Source organism: Mustela putorius, unplaced genomic scaffold (genome assembly GCF_011764305.1).
Source record: "Mustela putorius furo isolate JIRA1106 unplaced genomic scaffold, ASM1176430v1.1 tig00000460_pilon_pilon_pilon, whole genome shotgun sequence".
Classification (NCBI taxonomy): Eukaryota; Metazoa; Chordata; class Mammalia; order Carnivora; family Mustelidae; genus Mustela; species Mustela putorius.
In genome coordinates this window covers 24327045-24345837 of record NW_025421389.1, presented here as the reverse complement: position 1 = coordinate 24345837, position 18793 = coordinate 24327045, and the positions used below count along the sequence as shown (strand labels likewise).

Below are 18793 nucleotides of genomic sequence, written 5' to 3'. Positions count from 1 at the left end.
TTACCATCTTGTTATTCCTTTATACTGTGAGTCACTGGTTTATCTTTTATCACTAGATACTGATAAACAAAAGTTTCCGAAAGACTGGCTTTAGAATTGGACAAGTTTTTCCCTTTCTACTCAATAGGCAGAATTTAGTCATCTATAAAGTGGGATATTAACAGTATGAATTTCTTAGGGTTTGTGAGGAATAAGTGTAAAAACATACGCAGACACTTGGTAGTGCTTTAATCTGTTTCTTTTACTATTTGTTTCAGGAGAAATATTTGAAATAAAACAATCCAGTCTCCATACAAACTCTTTATGTCTACCTTTACTTATTTCAAGAAGATTCACAGCAAAAGACAGAAGTACTATCATGTAAACCATTGCCTATCAGAGTATCCAGAAAAAAATTTTGGGGGGTATCAATCACAGATTCTAGGACTTAGGACTGTTGAATTCGCTAATTTTCTATGGTACGTAATGACTTTTACAACTGTATCTGCAATCTCTATTCATTATTCTCCAGAGGCAAGTTGACCTTACAAAAACACATTATCCAGGACTCTTCCAGTTCTAGTTTTCAACTCATGCTAGTAGTTTCCATGACAGCTGAAGGAACGGGAGAAAGGAAACTGAATGACTCATCTGGGGGTCAAATAAGGTAAGCCAACTCTCCAAGCCTCTAGGGTCTACTATCCTCTTTCCTTGGATCTACTCTCAGATGATCCTTTGCACAGTGTAGTCCCAAAATGTTTAAGACATACATGGTCTTCAGTGTTCAAGATGTCTCAATGAGAGATCCAGAATTTATAAGTCACAGAAAAAACCACCACACAGAACAATCCCAAAAGACTCCACTAGGAGCAACCACTTATACACAGGGGAGAGTGCGCCCATGGAAGAGGAAGAGACAGAGAACCACATGGTTGACAGGTCCACTAGCATGATAAGCATGGTAAGTGCAGGTCTCTAGGAAAAGAGAGCCTCTTTTACTAGAAGGGGGAGGATTGGTCAGGGCAGAAACAACAGATGTTTTAATACAGAAGGGAATACAGGCGTGCCTGGGTGGCTCATTGAGTTAAAGCTTCTGCCTTCGGCTCAGGTCATGATCCCAGGGTCCTGGGATGGAGCCCCGCATTGGGCTCTCTGCTCGGCAGGGAGCCTGCTTCCCCCTACCTCTCTGCCTGCCTTTCTGACTGCTTGTGATCTCTGTGCCCTCAAATAAATAATAAAATCTTTAAAAAAAAAAAAAAAGAAGGGAATACAGTTGAAGGCAGGTAAGAGAGGGAGTCATATATCCAGTCATGAATCCTTTACCTCTAGGGAAGTTCTATCTGAAAGTCTGCTTTATCCCCATGAGTCATATAAGTTACTTATTTAATCACTCATTCATGTACTTAGTCCTAGGGCCTGCAGCTGCCGACTTGGAAACAGCTGGAAATCCATGGATGGTCTCTCAGCTCTGATGGTTTGGGATTGTTTATAAGTGATAAAGGCAGGGGTGCCTGAGTGGCTCATATCCGCTAAGCAACTGCTTTTAGCTCAGGTCGTGATCCCAGAGTCCCACATTATGGGACTAATGGAGTCCCACATTAGGCTCCCTGCTCAGTGGGGAGTCTCCTTCTCCCTCTGCCCCTTACCCTACTCTCATGCTTTCTCTCTTGCCCTCTCCCTCAAATAAATAAATAAAATCTTAAAAAAAAAAGTGATATTCCCAGCCATTGTGAAATATGTGATTTTAGTTTCCAGGTTACCTATGTTGTCAGACACATACAGAATTATTTTTTCTTTAAAGATTTTATTTATTTCTCTTATAGAGAGAGTGAGGGAGCACGAGCAGGGTGGAGGAGGCAGAGGGAGAGGGAGAAGCAGACTCCTTGCTGAGCAGGGAGCCCAAAGTAGGACTCAATCCCAGGACATTGGGATCATGACTGAGCTGAAGGCAGATGCTTAACTGACTGAGCCAACCTGGTGCCCCTAGAATTTCTAATACAATGTTAATTACAGCCATATGAAAATTGTGCCATCAGTGCACAGGAGAGGCAGTGGTTGAGTATGGCTTTACAGATCTGGGACTTGGAGGACTATTCTCTTTAATTAGAGAATGCTAGGAAGGATTTTCTTCCCATTAAAAAGGAACAGCTTGGACAATAGACTTAAAGCAGGAATATAAAGTCAGTAGATCCTTACCTGGTTCTGGAAGTGGGAAACCCATCAAAGGGACACTTTCAGAGCCTAATTTAGTATGACATATAGAAGTTTAGGCTATGCAGGCAGACCCCCTGGTTTCACTTCCAAGTTATTTCTATACAAGTTTATCTCTTTAGTTGTATTATAGATACTTTCTGGTCAGAGACCAAATCTTATCCTACCTTAGTTTTCCATGTGTGCCAAGCCCTTTCCAGGAGCCGCTTGGATCAGTATCATTGTTCGTGTTCCAAAAGAGCAAATCTTTCCTGGCAACACAAAGATACAACTACTAACATGTGTCCGTACTCTCTGTTCTCTTCTAAAGCTTCAATCATCAATAGGTAATAATGAAAACTACGGTCTTTGTCCCTAAATTTTTTTATTTCTGAGTCACAACATGGAAATATTTTGTGATACACATCTTATTGGGCTTTTGCAGACTTGGTGCATGTTGGAGTCTTTCCGTAATAATCATGGATATGTTCTCCTGAGAGAGAACACGTCCTTACTATAGGCCATGCCATTCTACACACACATAGCTCTATAATTACAAATGGGTGGTATTAGCCACTCTTACATCTAGCTTTCTCCCTGGCCAATCTAAGAGGAGTCTTTTGTTCAACACATACAGATTGAACCAATATATTCTGGGAATTCTGTAGATGTTGGGGATGAAACACCTGGTGGGCAACTTGAGACCCTCCCAGTCAGGGAGCTTAGACTCCAGCATTAAGTAGAACAGGTAAGATCATAGGTAAAACCAACTTAATGAGATCATCTTGGAAAGCGACATTTAGTGACATGAAAAGGGAGCACAATAAAGTAATTAACTAACAGAGAGATGGAGGGACCTACATCTAGATTGTGTGGTCAGGTCTTACGAGACACTTGCCCTGAGGCTGTAGAATCCATGGAAAGATACTATCTAAGATAGTATTTAGGTAGGTAACATGGAAACTAAATCACATATTTCACAATGACAGGGAATATCACTTCTTTTTTTTAAGATTTTATTTATTTATTTGAGGGAGAGGGCAGGAGAGAAAGCATGAGAGTAGGGTAAGGGGCAGAGGGAGAAGGAGACTCCCCACCGAGCAGGGAGCCTAATGTGGGACTTGATCCCAGCCCTCTGGGATCACTATCTAAGGGTGTGACATAATCCGGTTTGCAGTTTCCAAAGATCAGTGGCTGCTGGGTAGAGAATGCTTTGCAGACGTTTCAAGGTTTTAAGATTTTCCTATCTGCAGGAGAGAGGCTCTACAGCCTGAACCAGGAAGGAGAGAAGAGACACAGGTTGTCCAAATACAACAAAATACGGTAGGACTTGGTGAGGAGAGCAGCGGATGAATGAAGGATAGCTTCTGGCTACTGTCTGGGTCTTGCTAACGTTTTTTGAATTGGAGAAGACTAGGGACAAATGTGTTTGGAATGTAAATCAAGAATTCTACTTTCAGCATGATGAGTTTGAGATACCACCTAGGCAGGAAATAGAGAGTTAAGTAGGCCATTGGATATAGATCAGAGTTGGAGACAAATATTTAGAAGTCACTGAAACTATAGGCAGGATTTAAAGCAAAGGGTTGGTATCACCTGGAATGAGATTATAGCGCAAAACAGGTGAATAGGCTTGAACCCCAGGGTATTCCGAATGTAGAGGCCAAGTAGCAGAGGCAGAATGGCCAAAGGAGAGGGGGAAGAAGTCTCTAGGCAGGCAAGAGGAGAACACGGAAAGAGTCATGTCACACAAAGCGAAGTGATGGTCTGGAAAAAGAAGGCGTATTGTCCACTTAAATGCCACCAAGAGGCTGATTTGGATGAACACAGACAAGTGGCCATTATCTCTGACAGCGCAAAGATGACCTTAACAGGAGCAGTGGAGAACATAAGTCAACACGGAATGTGTTGAAACAGAGTAGGAGGCAGTGAGGACAGAGAATACAGAATCCCACCGTCAAGGTTTTGTTCCAAGGGGAGAAGACGCGTGACAATAACTGAAAAGAAATGTAGTATCAGGGATCTACAGAGTTTTTAATATCTATGTTTTAAAATTTGTGTTCACTTTTTTGAAGATGTAAAGTATTATTAGAGCACGGTCCTGTTTCCCGAGGAAACGACCCAGTAAAAAGGAGTAGGCTGATGACTGTAACAGTTACCAGCTTCTTTTTTCTCAGCTACAAACTCACCCCTCAGTATCTTCTCTGCAATAACGGACCCGATTTTCTCAAGCGTCTCTCCTGCACATTGTCAGACTTTCTCAGTAGAGGGCGCTGGAGGGACATTACAGGAGGAAGGACTTAGGCTGCTATTTCCAGCGGCTCTGCGGTGGGCTGGTGGTGTGGGTATGGGGCTATCTGGTGGAGCTCCCCAGTCTTGTTCCCAGAACCTGTCCATCATTTGGGGACCTCGCATCCTCCTCTCGGACTAGCGATGATCTTCCCGGGCCTTTGCAACAAGGAAAACAAAACTTCCTGCCTATTATGGCCTCCTGTTTGCGTGGGCAATCCATTCCTTGGCAGGTCTCCTGCAGAGTTTGCCCAAGTCCAGGTCCCCGCCTGCTCTGCCTGCCTGTGCCCCTGCTTGCCAATCACCTGCACCCTGCGCGCACCACAAGGGCTGATTTTTGCTTGCCCAGCAACTGCACACCAGCTGTGGCCTGGGCCAACCTTCACCCTCCGTTACTTTCACCGACAAGGTCTGATCCTCTGATCCACAAACATGGAGGGCCCCTTCCCTATTGCCCCTTCCCTGGATTCCCTCCCTTTACCCTAAGGATAGCATATGGTTTCTTTATACATTACCATCGCTCTTTCATCAAGGGTTTCATAATTCTAGAAGACATCCCTGGTTTAGTTCACAGTGTGGGGCCTACCTTCCAACGGGGTCCAGAGTAATACAATGGCAAGAGGTTATAACTGTAATAATTCAGCAGTAAATAGTACTTAGAATATACCAGTTTTTGAACATTCTCCTTGGCAAGATCCTCATATGTGTAATTAAAAAACGCTTACCTTCTGCCGTGAATTGTGTAAGACCGATGAATCACAGACCTGTACCCTCTGAACAAATAATACATTATATTTTAATTAAAACAAACCAAACCAAACAAAAACAAAACCACTCACCTTCTCAGTTTCTTCTCAGTAATATTTCTTAACACCCTTGCTTCTTGGAAATAGTTTTCTTTGCAAATATTTACTTCTTTCTTTTAGGAATATTTATCCATCCTTCCCAAAAGGTTGGGTGCCGGGCATTTCCCCCTCTTCCTCCTGTTAGAAGACCAGCTTGCATCTGCTGTGTGCACACTTGGCAATCATCGCAGACAGGAAAGGACCACCTTAAATGTCAAGGAGACATAGAGACAGTTACCTCTGCATTTCTGATGATTCAGTTTTTGGAAGAACCAGAAGTGCTAACTTCTGAGAGCTATTCTGAATGTTTTATCTGAGCCTACCCTTTCTTTTTTTATACATTACAAACCTATTTTTTTTTTAAAGATTTTATTTATTTATTTGACAGACAGAGATCACAAGTAAGCAGAGAGGCAGGCAGAGAGAGAGAGGAGGAAGCAGGCTCCCTGTTGAGCAGATAGCCCGATGCGGGGCTTGATCCCAGGACCCTGGGATCATGACCTGAGCCGAAGGCAGCGGCTTAACCCACTGAGCCACCCAGGCACCCAAACCTATTTCTTTTTCTTTCCTTAAAAACTCTAGGTCATATTCTAATTTTTGGTCTCTGTTCTGAAATTATAGCCCTCTGTGTGTCTTTTTCAAAAATCTGCTCCTTTCACAAGACCTCTAGCGCCCCTGATTGGTTCTCACCGCGGGTGAAGAGTGTGGTCAGGGAAAGCCACTTCATAACAGAACAACACACGCTCTGACCGTTTCCGTGGTTTCACAACTCTCCTTCATTCGGACCTTAGCAACTACAAGAGTCTACAGTGACACCCAGGTTCAGATAACCAGTCCCTCTCCCCCCTTGCATTTTCTTCTTATTCTCCTGCTTCTTCTATTTTCTCCTTCCTCAACTGCTTTCTCATGGTAATTAGGATAAAATTCAAACTCCTTGCCATAGGCTACAAAGGCCAGACAGAACCTGGCCCCTGCTTTCCCCTCTACCTTCTCCCTCCATGTTTCCTGGTTTGGCAGTACTCCAGGCATCATGATCTCCTGTTCCTTAATTAAACCCAGCTCCGTCATATCTCAGGGGTTTTGCAATTGTCATTTTTTGGGTCTCTACTTCCTCTCATGGATGCCTCCTTTCCGGGAGTTCTATCTCCCTTGAAATGCCTTCCTCTCTGAGATACCTTCTCTACTTGTCTCCTGCACTGCCAGCACACCATCCCTGTCCATTAATTACGTCACATGCTTTATTGATTCGACTTTAGTAGGTTGGAATTAGTTTATATCTTATCTTTTTTTATTAGAGTGTAAATTACTTGATGGCAGAGAATTCATGTGCCTTTTGGTCACTTTATCTCTTAAGGACTAGATCAGTTCCTGGCACATGCTAGATAATATTTTTTGACCATCCAAATGTTTACTGGACACTAAACCGTGAACCGTGGTTCATGGGCAAATAAGTAGAAAATTTATTATCTCTCACCCAAAGGAAACTGGATAAATGGATTATGTTTCTATTATAATTGTTCTTTCCTAGAAGTGGCAAGAGTAGGTCAGAGGCCCCGTGGTATCTGGGGCATGGCTTAGAGTGAAAAATTAAGAATAGGATGCCAAATTGTTTTATAGTAATTATACTGCATCTTTCAACTGAAATTCTATCAGTCATTCTTGTTTGGTCAGGTTTTGGAAGGTCTGTTAGAACACAAGAGAAAGAGATTAAAATGTTAACCTACATGTGTAGAGTATAGGAACCAATGTTTTTGATCATCTACATTGTAGTTTTCCAATATATTTCAAGCAGTGGAGCTTTCTTCAAATCAAAAGCCCTCCGGCAAGTCCAACACACCTGTAAGTTAGCCTGGCTGCTGGCAAGGCTAACATGGTGTGCCAGAACTTGCACCCTGCCTGCCAGGCACCTGTTCTAAGTCTTACCCCTCCAGGCAGTACCTGAAGTACGACCTACAGCACACAGATCTGCACAGAGCAAGGTCTGAAGAAATCACAAGCCTTCGACTGACTTCTTAATTTGGGAACTAGGCCGAGAGAGCTGATGTGCTTTATCCGAAGTTGTGACCAACTTCTTGAATCCTAGGGAACTGTGCCTTTACACGTATTGTCTTTTATTCCTGGAGGATAAATTCTATCAAATCTGATTAGCTCCTACCAGTGGGAGTTCTTATAGGGAGAGAAAAGTCAGAGGGTTTCAGTATCCAGGAGGCCTTGCCTAGAATTCTGTTGCCCCTTTAGGACAGCAGCCATGCAGAATTGCCTTACAGAATTTCTCTTGCCACTTGGAAATCATCTTGAGCTTGTCTTTAGCAGCAGAGACAAGAAAATGGGACTGCTTTCTCCAAATATTTTCAGATAACTTCATTGCACGGGATTTCCATGAATCAGAGGCCCTTACAACCATTAGGTGTCTTGACTTCCCATTTGTGAAGAGTAGCAGGACTCTGGTCAAGAAGTGTAGCTCCTTTTCATGGGCATTTCTAATTTTTATTCTTAAGTGGATGCCCAATTAGAAATAATTTGGTTGAATCAGTGGTTTATGGATTAGCCATAGTGCAGATTATCTCATGCTAATTGTGAGTTCAGAGCCAAACACAGGAACTGGCATGATAGCAAACACTTTATAAATGTTTTTAATTAAGTGAATGGATTTCAGAGGGGTCATCTGGCAAATAGAGTTTAACAATATACTAACTTGATTTATCACTACAGATTGCGGCAGGTGGACATTATTGGTGCCACGTGCAATTGTTGTATCCCAGGCATCAATGATACCCACATTGAGATCTTGAAAGATATCCTTAATGGCAAGATACTGGACATAACCATGAAAGTCCCTGAATCTTTCCACATCACCATGAATCTCCCTGATGTTTTCTGCCTTGATAATAACCATAGTGTCTGGGCTTCATAGAAGAAGGCATTGAACAGCCTTGTGGATACTGAGGGTCCTTTGGATAAAAACATCAATGGGGAAGGGTCTGAAATGCTGGCCCAGAGAAATAGCAATGACCGTGCTCTTTCCTCCTCCAGTTCTGTCAACGACTCGAGCTATATATTCAGTTTCTTTCACTGAATAGGTCAATGGTCCAATCAGAGAGTAGCCATGTTTTTGCCACTGGATGTTGATATTCTTGTCCAAGTCCACAGCAAGTTGGTGTTGAAGTCTTCCAGATTCATGCAGATCCACGGACTTCAGTGCTGATGACCAATAGGCAATCCCAAAATGAAACAAGTGAGAAATTACAAAGATGATAAGGACAGAAGAAAAGGTTTGGTGTTTATAACATGTCAGTCATGACTGATTACAGGCTTAAATGAAGGAATAGTTTTGAAACTTACTTGAACAATCCAAAGTATTCCATGGATAAGAAGTTATATAAGAAGTTCCCTTGTAGAATGATGTAGAAGCAAATTGCCTGGGGATGGTAAGCACTGATGTAACTTAAGTTATATATATATAGAATATATATAAGTATATAAAATTCCAGTCTTAGGGAAACAGAGTATTTGGAGAAGTAGGTTTACTTGTGTGTGTGTGTGTGTGTGTGTGTGTGTGTTTTAATGCAAAGACATCAATTAGTACTTTCTCTATCCTCAAGCTTAATCTACAGCTCACAAGATGTACAAAACAATACCTAAAAAATTAACTACATCATGCTCCAATGAAGTTACGCCAGTGCTTACCATCCCCAGTCAGTTTGCTTTATGTGGTTCTACAAGAGAACATATGTAACTTCTTATCCATAGAACACACACAATTGTCATGTTGTAGAAGATCAAGAGATTAAATGACCTGCTCAGGGTTACACAGCTAGTGACAGATGCGGCACCTCAATTTGAAATTCCTCCCAATTCTTGTGAAAACTGTCTACCCAATCTTAGAACCCATGAAAATAGGAGCCTAATATGAATAGAATAAAATGAAGTCCTTCCATTTTCCATCCTATAAATTAGGCCTTTATCAGACTACTGGGGCCAGCTGCTTTGTAGTCAGAACTTCTGAGGAAAATATGTAGAAAAGGATTAATAATGCTTTGTAACAAGTGCCATCTTTGAAGTAAAGGGCTATATTTAAAGTTTTCACCCACGGCGTTTGAAAATAAAGACACCGGAGCATTAGTTGAAGGAAAATGGCAGTATCATTGTCTTCATTCTGCTTCTAATTTACTTCAACTTCCTTTTCCAAAGCCTGCTATAAAATGTTACTTTTAACAAAACGTGCAACAGATATTTTGCTACAATTTAAAAGGTTAGACAAAGAGGGGGGTAATTCATTAAATTCTGTGCTTTTCATAACCTGAGAGATCCACTGTTACACGGAATGTGATGCTGAAGATTACCTCCAGATCCTGAGTTTTACTGATGAGGAAACTGAGGTCTGCAGGAGTTCAGAGGTCACAGTTTACAACTCTCCCCCTTTTGTTGCGAATTCTACCTATTGCTTGGAGCCAAGTTCCTACTGTTTTTCCCTTTTTATTGGGAGGACCTTCTAAGTTTGAGATCCCAAGAGTGGCAGCATGTCAGGCCATAACAGAACCACAGAAGGTGCACTGTCCCCAGGGAAGACAGACAAGACCCAGGACCCAGTAGGCAGGAAGTTAGCCAGGTAAGAGTGCTCAGATCTACCGATGAATTCTGAATTATTATTGGTGCGTCCTTTGTTTAGTAGGTGGAGCAACTGGTCTAGGATTCTAGCCACTGGATTCCAACCCCAACTTGGACATGGGATACAGCTACAGTAGCTCTTGTTTACTGGACCCTATGTGTTTATGGGCCTTGCTTGTTAAGTATTTATAATCATTATCTCATTTAGTCTTCATAACAACCACCAGATAATATTCTTGTGTAGCTGGATGAGGAAAATGAGGCACAAAAAATAAGTAACAAGTCAAAGGACATCGCTTCTAAGTGGCACAGTCTATGTATGATAGATAACACAGCCCATGCTTGTAAGTATTATTTCTAACTGATGCCAAGTCATCACCTTGCTCCTGGAGTCTCTCTTTTCATGTAACAACAATAGGGATGATAGCTTACACCAAAGAGGGCTTACCTCTGTAACAAACAATTCTAAAAGCATTGTATATATTACTTCATTTTACCAGGTGGGTACACTTAGCAGGTGGGTACTATTTTCACCTCCATTTTACAGATGAAGAAACGTAGAGGGACAACCCACACCCTTAAGTGTTATGCCAACTGTAGAAAATGGGCAATACAAGATCTTACATTGTTTTCAGCTCTGTCAATGACTTTCTGGACATGCTGACTACATTCTGAGGTATGCATTGGGATAGGGATGGAATAAACCTTCTCTGCACATCCTCCATTCCAGTTAGATGAATGTATTCTTTTAAAGGTGGGATTCATTCCTGGGCTACAAGGATGATTCAACATTCGCAAATCAATCAGTGTGATAGAACAAATTAATATGAGAAGAGAGAAGAACCACATGGTCCTCTCAATTGATGCAGAAAAAGCATTTGACAAAATCCAGCATCCGTTCCTGATTAAAATGCTTCAAAGTATAGAGATAGAGGGAGCATTCCTGAACTTCATCAAATTGATCTATGAAAGACCCACAGCAAATATCATCCTCAATGGGAAAAATCTTGCAGCCTTCCCGTTGAGATCAGGAACAAGACAAGGATGCCCACTTTCACCACTCTTGTTCAACATAGTATTAGAAGTCCTAGCAACAGCAATCAGACAACAAAGAAAAATGAAAGGTATCCAAATTGGCAATGAAGAAGTCAAACTCTCTCTCTTCGCAGATGACATGATTCTTTATGTGGAAAACCCAAAAGACTCCACCCCCAAACTACTAGAACTCATACAGCAATTCAGCAATGTGGCAGGATACAAAGTCAATGTACAGAAATCAGTGGCTTTCTTATACACTAACAATGAAAATACAGAAAGGGAAATTAGAGAGTTGATTCCATTTACTATAGCACCAAGAACCATAAGATACCTGGGAATAAACCTAACCAAAGAGGTAAAGGATCTGTACTCAAGGAACTACAGAAAACTCATGAAAGAAATTGAAGAAGACACAAAAAGATGGAAGACCATCCCATGCTCTTGGGTCGGAAGAATAAACATTGTTAAAATGTCTCTACTGCCTAGAGCAATCTATACTTTTAATGCCATTCCGATCAAAATTCCACTGGTATTCTTCAAAGAGCTGGAACAAATAATCCAAAAATCTTTATGGAATCAGAAGAGACCCCGAATCGCTAAGGAAATGTTGAAAAACAAAAATAAAACAAAAATAAAATCACTGGGTTTGGTGAAAAAATACTAAATACTGTTATGCTAAAAATAAATAAATTTAATTTAAAAAATTATTAAAAAAACCCCAAAACAAAAAGAAAATAAAATCACGTTACCTGATTTCAAGCTTTATTACAAAGCTGTGATCACCAAGACAGCATGCATGGTACGGGCATAAAAACAGACACATAGATCAGTGGAACAGAGTAGAGAGCCCAGATATGGACCCTCAACTCTATGGTCAATTAATCTTCGACAGAACAGGAAAAAAATATACAGTGGAAAAAAGACAGTCTCTTCAATAAATTGTGCTGGGAAAACTGGACAGCTATATATAGAAGAATGAAACTCGACCATTGACCATTTTCTTACACCGTACACAAAGATAAACTCAAAATGCATAAAAGACCTCAACGTGAGACAGGAATCCATCCGAATCCTATAGGAGAACATAGGCAGTAATCTCTTCGATATCAGCCACAGCAACTTCTTTCAAGATATGTCTCCAAAGGCAAAGGAAACAAAAGCGAAAATAAACTTTTGGGACTTCATCAAAATCAAAAGCTTCTGCACAGCAAAGGAAACAGTAAAAAAAAACAAAGAGGCAACCCACGGAATGGGGGAAGATATGTGCAAATGACAGCACGGACAAAAGGTTGATATCCAGGATCTATAATGAACTCCTCAAACGCAACACACACAAAACAGACAATCACATCAAAAAATGGGCGAAGATATGAACAGACACTTCTCCAACGAAGACATACAAATGGCTATCAGACATATGAACAAATGTTCATCATCACTAGCCCTCAGGGAGATTCAAATTAAAACCACATTGAGATATCACCTTACACCAGTTAGAATGGCCAAAATTAACAAGACAGGAAACAACATGTGTTGGAGAGGATGTGGAGAAAGGGGAACCCTCTTCCACTGTTGGTGGAAATGCAAGTTGGTGCAGCCTCTTTGGAGAACAGTGTGGGGATTCCTCAAGAAATTAAAAATAGAACTTCCCTATGACCCTGCAATTGCACTACTGGGTATTTACCCCAAAGATACAGATGTCGTGAAAAGAAGGGCCATCTGTACCCCAATGTTTATAGCAGCAATTGCCACGGTCACCAGACTGTGGAAAGAACCAAGATGCCCTTCAACGGACGAATGGATAAGGAAGATGTGGTCCATACACACTATGGAGTATTATGCCTCCATCAGAAAGGTTGAATACCCAACTTTTGTAGCAACATGGACGGGACTGGAAGAGATTATGCTGAGTGAAATAAGTCAAGCAGAGAGAGTCAATTATCATATGGTTTCACTTATGTGTGGAGCATAACAAATAGCATTGAGGACATGGGGAGTTAGAGAGGAGAAGGGAGTTGGGGCAAATTGGAAGGGGAGGTGAATCATGAGAGACTATGGACTCTGAAAAACAATCCGAGGGGTTTGAAATGGCGGGGGGGTGGGAGGTTGGGGTACCAGGTGGTGGGTATTATAGAGGGCATGGATTGCATGGAGCACTGGGTGTGGTGAAAAAAAAATGAATACTGTTTTTCTGAAAATAAATAAATAAATTAATTAAAAAAATAAAAATAAGAAAGAAAAACAATTATGTCTTGAAAAGTTGTGTTGTGGTTAAGAAATATGAAGAAGGCATATCCTACTGCTTCCTTGGAACAAAAAGTGAAATTTCTGAAAGGGATATATGTAATAGCTTAGACTGAGGCATACTGTTGATACTGTTTTTGAAATATTCCATCCACTGGCGGATCATGAAATTGGCCATTAGATACATGAATTTTCTTCTTAGGCGTTCTTTCATTTTGATTGGAGTCAAACTACAGGAGACTGGATTCCATGTCTCTTTCCAAACATGTCCCCCAGGGATTCTAGATGCCATTCCAAACTTGCATTTCTTTTTCATTGGAACTGTTTTTCCTACCAAAAATAACAGCAAGAGAAGATCTAAAATATCACATATTCACCAGTAATTATTAAGAACCTACTATCATTTCTAAGTATTCTCTTAATAGGTCAGGAGGGAGGTGAAAAACCCTATTGAAAGCATCATTCTCTTAATAAATAGTTATTTTTAGTAAAATCTTTCTGATATGAATTTTTTAAATAGTGCTCATTAAAGTTTATTATAGAGAACATGTTTTTTTTTTCTCCCTCCCCCCAAAAAGAACCCTCTGGGTAAAATTTAAATATTTGTTTGGCTTCCTCTGAAAGTAATCAGTTCTTGCATAGTAATAAAAATTCAATTATTTTATCATTTTAGCCCATTTTACCCTCAAGTTTCTCACACTTTGTCATAGTGTCATAAGTGACATCATCAAACTGGAAATTCTTTGAATAGAGGGTCCAGGATGGCAGCACAGGCACACCCTGAACTCATCCCCTTCCATGGATACACCAAGTCTACCACCACATTCACAGCAATTCCTTCTGAAGAACTGAGGGCTGGTTGAACAGCTACTTCACAATGAACAACAGAGGGACCACAAAGAGGAGGATAAAAAGATGATGGTAACCATAGGAGCCCTACCTCCAGTGTAGCAACTTGATTAGGGAGGGATATTAGACTTGCTTGTCCTGGGACATAGTAAAAAACAGCTATTTAAAAGGCAACTGGTGTTTAAGTAAAGGAAATCCACTCACTCATACTGAATCATTTGCCAAAAAAGTAGTGGAACTACTGAAACTCTTTTTGGGGTTGGAGATGGACAAGGAGTGTGTGTGTGTGTGTGTGTGTGTGTGTGCACTCCCCCTCCACTGTAATAGTCTGGATGGGAGCAGAGTCCAGGTGCTCTAGCCAGTTTATTAGGGCTGCCCTAGGAAGTGCCGGGCCTCTAGTTCACATCAGCTCCCACTGCCCCCAAAGGCACCACCCCATGCCAACAGTTTGTGCCCTCCCCAGCTCCATCTGTCCTGCCAGCAGGCCCCAGAATGGCAGGCCACGGGATTTCCCCAGGCCATGCCTGACCCAGCTACCCTGCCAAGGTGGCTCAGGCAGCCCTGGCATGGTTGACACCAGGAACCCACTGGCATGTACCCACTCCAGGCCCAGCTATCTCATGAGGGTGGCCCCACCCCAGTAAAACCCTAGAGACCCCAGGCCCATGACTGGTCCTGCCCCAGTCATCCAGGTTTTGGCAACCTGGTGCCAAAACCACCAGGCACACAATTTACACAGAGAATGCTCCTACACAAGGCCACTCTTTCAAGACAGAGAGGGGTAACTATTCTGCTTAATTCATTAGAAAAAATAGCAAAACAAAACAAAACAAATCCCACAAAAAGTCAAGCAAAACAAGAAACAAAGAATTACGTTCCAGATAAAAAAAAAAAAAATTAAAACCCCAGAAAAACCCAAATGAAACAGAGATAAGTAATTGACCCGATAAAGTGTTCAAAGTAATGGTTATAAAGAGACTGACCAAAATGGGCAAATGGAGAACTTCAATAAAGAGTTAGAAAATGTAAAAATGAGCCAGCGCTAAAGAACACAAACTGAAATGAAAGTAAACTAGAGTAAACCAACAGTGGATTAGATGAAACACAGGAATGGAATCTTCTGGAAATGATAAAGTGTTTTCTTAAAACAGAAAATGAGAAATATACATATACATATTTATAGAATATATATATATATATATATATATATATAAAAGAAAAAGTTAATTGATAAAGGCAACTATGCAGTAAAGGCAGTAAATCAGCCACTTGAAGAACTAGTATGAAAGTTAAATACAAAAATAGGTTAGACTATGACCATAAAAACAGTTAAAGTTTACACAAAATAAAAAGACATAAAATAAGACATCAAAAAAATGGGCAGTGGGGGGAATAAAATTGTACTGTTTTACGATGCATTTAAACTTAATTGACTATCAGCTTAATACATATATGTGAATATATGAATCTTATGGTATCCATGAACAAAAATCTATAATAGATAAACAAAAGAGGAAAGAACCCAAATATAACTGTTAAGAAAATAAAAGGGAAGATAAGAACAGAAGAACCAGAAAACAATGAATAGAATAGCATTAAGTACATACATGTCTATAATTAATTTAAGTGGATTAAATGCTCTAATCAAAGGAAAGAAAGAGAAAAGAATGCACATGTTACCAATATTAGAAATGAAAAAGGATCACTAAAGATTCTGTAGACATTAAAAGGGTGACAAGGCAATATTACAATAAAAGTGAATGCCAACAAATTTCAAAATTTAGAGGAGATAGATAAATTCATTGAAAAATACAACTTACAGAATTGATACAAGATGAAACAGAACATCTGAATAGGCATATTCATGGGAAATAAATTAAATATAATTAAAACTTCTCAGAAAGAAAAAAACAGACATAAGGTGGCAAAACAGATTAAAAAAGACTAAGACCACCTGTATGCGGCCTACAAGAGACTCATTTCAGATCTAAAGACACACAGGCTGACAGTGAAGGAAAGCAAGATATTCCACGCAAATGAAAATTAAAAAGAAAGCTGGTACACAATATTTGTGTAGGACAAAATTGACTTTAAAACAGAAAAAGGCATCACATAATGATAAAGGGCTAAATCCAAGCAGGGGATATAATGTTTGTAGTATTTATGCAACCCAACATAGGAACACCTAAATACATAAAACAAATATTAACAGACACAGGAAATTGACAGTAGCACAATAATAGTAGAAGACTTAAATACCCCATGCTTCCATCAATGGTTACATCATCCAGATCCTTTTAATAAGGAAACACTGGCCTTAAATGTCACATTAGATCAAATAGACTTAACAGAGATCTATAGAAAGTTTCATTCAAAACCTTCAGAACACATATTTTTAAAGCGCATAGGGAACATTCTTTAGGATAGATCACGTGTTAGGCCACAAAACAAGTCTCATTAAATTCAAAAAGACTGAAATCTTACCAAGAATCTTTTCCAATCACAATGGCATGAAACTAGGAATCAATTACAAGAAGAACTGGAAAAACCATGAACACATGGAGACCAAATAGCAGGTTACTAAATAACTAATGGGTTAAAAAAAATCAGAGGAAGTAAAAAAATAAAAACACCTTGAAGCAAATGAAAACAGAACCACAACTCCCCCAAATCCATGGGACATGGCAAAAATAGTTCTAAGAGAAAGTTTGTAGTACTATAGCAAAAAATAAACCAAAAAAAGTCCAAATAAACAGTCCAATTTTAAACCTAAAGAAACTAGAGAAAAAGAACAAAGCCCGAAGTTAGAAGAAGAAAAGACTTACTAAAGATCAGAGTGGAAAAAAAATGGAAGAGAACATGAAAAAAAAAATAGAAAAGCTCAATGAACTAAAAGTTGGTTGTTTGAAAAGGTAAACAGAATCAATTAACCACTATCCAGATTCATTAATGAAAATAAGAGAACACAAATAAAATTGGAAATGAAAAAGGAGGGGTGTTGGTGACAGTCAGTTAAGCGTCTACTTTTGGCTCAGGTCATGATCCCAGGCTCCTGGGATAGAGTCCCACATCTGGCTCCCTGCCAGAAGCCTTGCTTCTCCCTCTCACCTGCCCTTCCTCCTCATTCATTAGCTCTGTCCCTCTTTCTCTCAAATAAATTAAATCTTAAAAAAAAAGTGAAAACAGAGAGATCACAGATGATACTACATATGTAAAATATAAGAGATTATATGAAAAATTACAGGCCAAAAATTTGGAAAACCTAGAAGAAATAAACAGCTTCCCAACTCTGAATTATAAAGAAATAGAATATCTGAAGAGTCCAATTACAAGGACTGAAAATGAATCAGTAACTCAAAACTTTTCAAAGAGCAAAAGTCCAGAACCAGACAGCTTCACAGGTGAATTCTAATAAATACCCAAAGAAAAGTTGATACCTAGTTTTCTCAAATTATTCTAAAAAAAATTATAAAGAAAGAATGCTTCCAAACTCATTTTGCAAGGCCAACACTACTGTGATACCAAAACTAGGCAAATACATCACACACACAAAATTATAGGTCAATATCCGTGATGAACTTAGATGAAAAAACCTTAACAAAATATTGACAAACCAAATTCAACAATACATTAAAAAGATCATATACCACACTCGAGTGGTATTTATTTCAGGAATGCAAGGATGGTTCAGTACCTGCAAATCAATGTGTTACATGTATTAGCAAATTAGGATACAAATCACATGATCACCTTAATAGATGCGGAGAATGAATATGACAACATTCAATACACATTTATAAGAACTCTTAAAAAATTGAATATTAAAAAAACATATGTCTACCCAAGAGACTCTTAAATGGCAGGTTAGAAACCTCTAGATGGTGATTTTTGGGTTTATAGTGATGTGGGAAGGAGATATGTGGGGAGGGAAACACCTAGGTGTAAATAGAGAGTTTGGACAGTTGAAGGTTATCGTGTTGAATAAGCAGTTAATCTGTTGCCCGATAAATAGATTAATGATGAATTACAGTTACTTAAACAGGTTTATGATACCCTAGTGATTCCAATCATTTATTTACTTGGGTAACTGATATCTTGGCTCACCACAGAGAAGACTGATGTGCAGAGATACCAATAGGGCAGATAACAATGAACAAGTCCACCAGAAGAAAGAAACCCTTGAATGAGTTTAGTACTAAGCACCACCCATCATCCCAGGGAGAACTTACTGTTGCATTTGGAGACATTAATGGCATTGTTGCATTGTTTTCCATAATCTCTACACCCACATTTGCTCTTAAAGAGACAGATACAAAAATTAATCTGCAGATGACCCCAAAGATCAGGAAACATTAACAGCCACATTACTTATTGCTTCAGTGATTTCTTAGTGCTAATAATTGGCTACTGTACCCATAATTTCAGGCCATTGATCACATTTTCCTTCCTTTGTTTATTAGTCCAGGGGTACAGATACCCAGAAGGGGTGCAAGGTAATCTATTGAGGCAAAGTAAGAATATATTCGAGCACGCACTTACATGTATGTTCCTCATTTCCTTTCAATTTTTATTTTGTTTACATATCTTTTTATTTCACTGATAAGGGTTAAATATCCAGAAAGACTGGGGACTAATGGAACATCAACACTGTCCCCAAATGAAAATGAATTCACAGATTTTTTTTTTTCTAAAATGGCTCTTCATAGAGTCCCAAAATTGATATATTCAGAGCACTTTTCTTTGGATCAACA

At 39.6% G+C, this 18793-nt stretch overlaps 1 protein-coding gene across 1 annotated transcript in view; it reads right to left on the bottom strand.

Moving 5' to 3' along the window:
* Positions 1 to 7863: 7863 nt before the first annotated feature.
* LOC101675074 (NXPE family member 4) overlaps positions 7864 to 18793 on the bottom strand; it is a 44539-nt gene continuing 33609 nt past the window's right edge. The window contains 4 exon segments of the mRNA XM_004828337.2: positions 7864 to 8504; positions 13317 to 13523; positions 18272 to 18305; positions 18308 to 18338. Coding sequence (XP_004828394.2) covers positions 7864 to 8504; positions 13317 to 13523; positions 18272 to 18305; positions 18308 to 18338 — 913 coding nt within the window.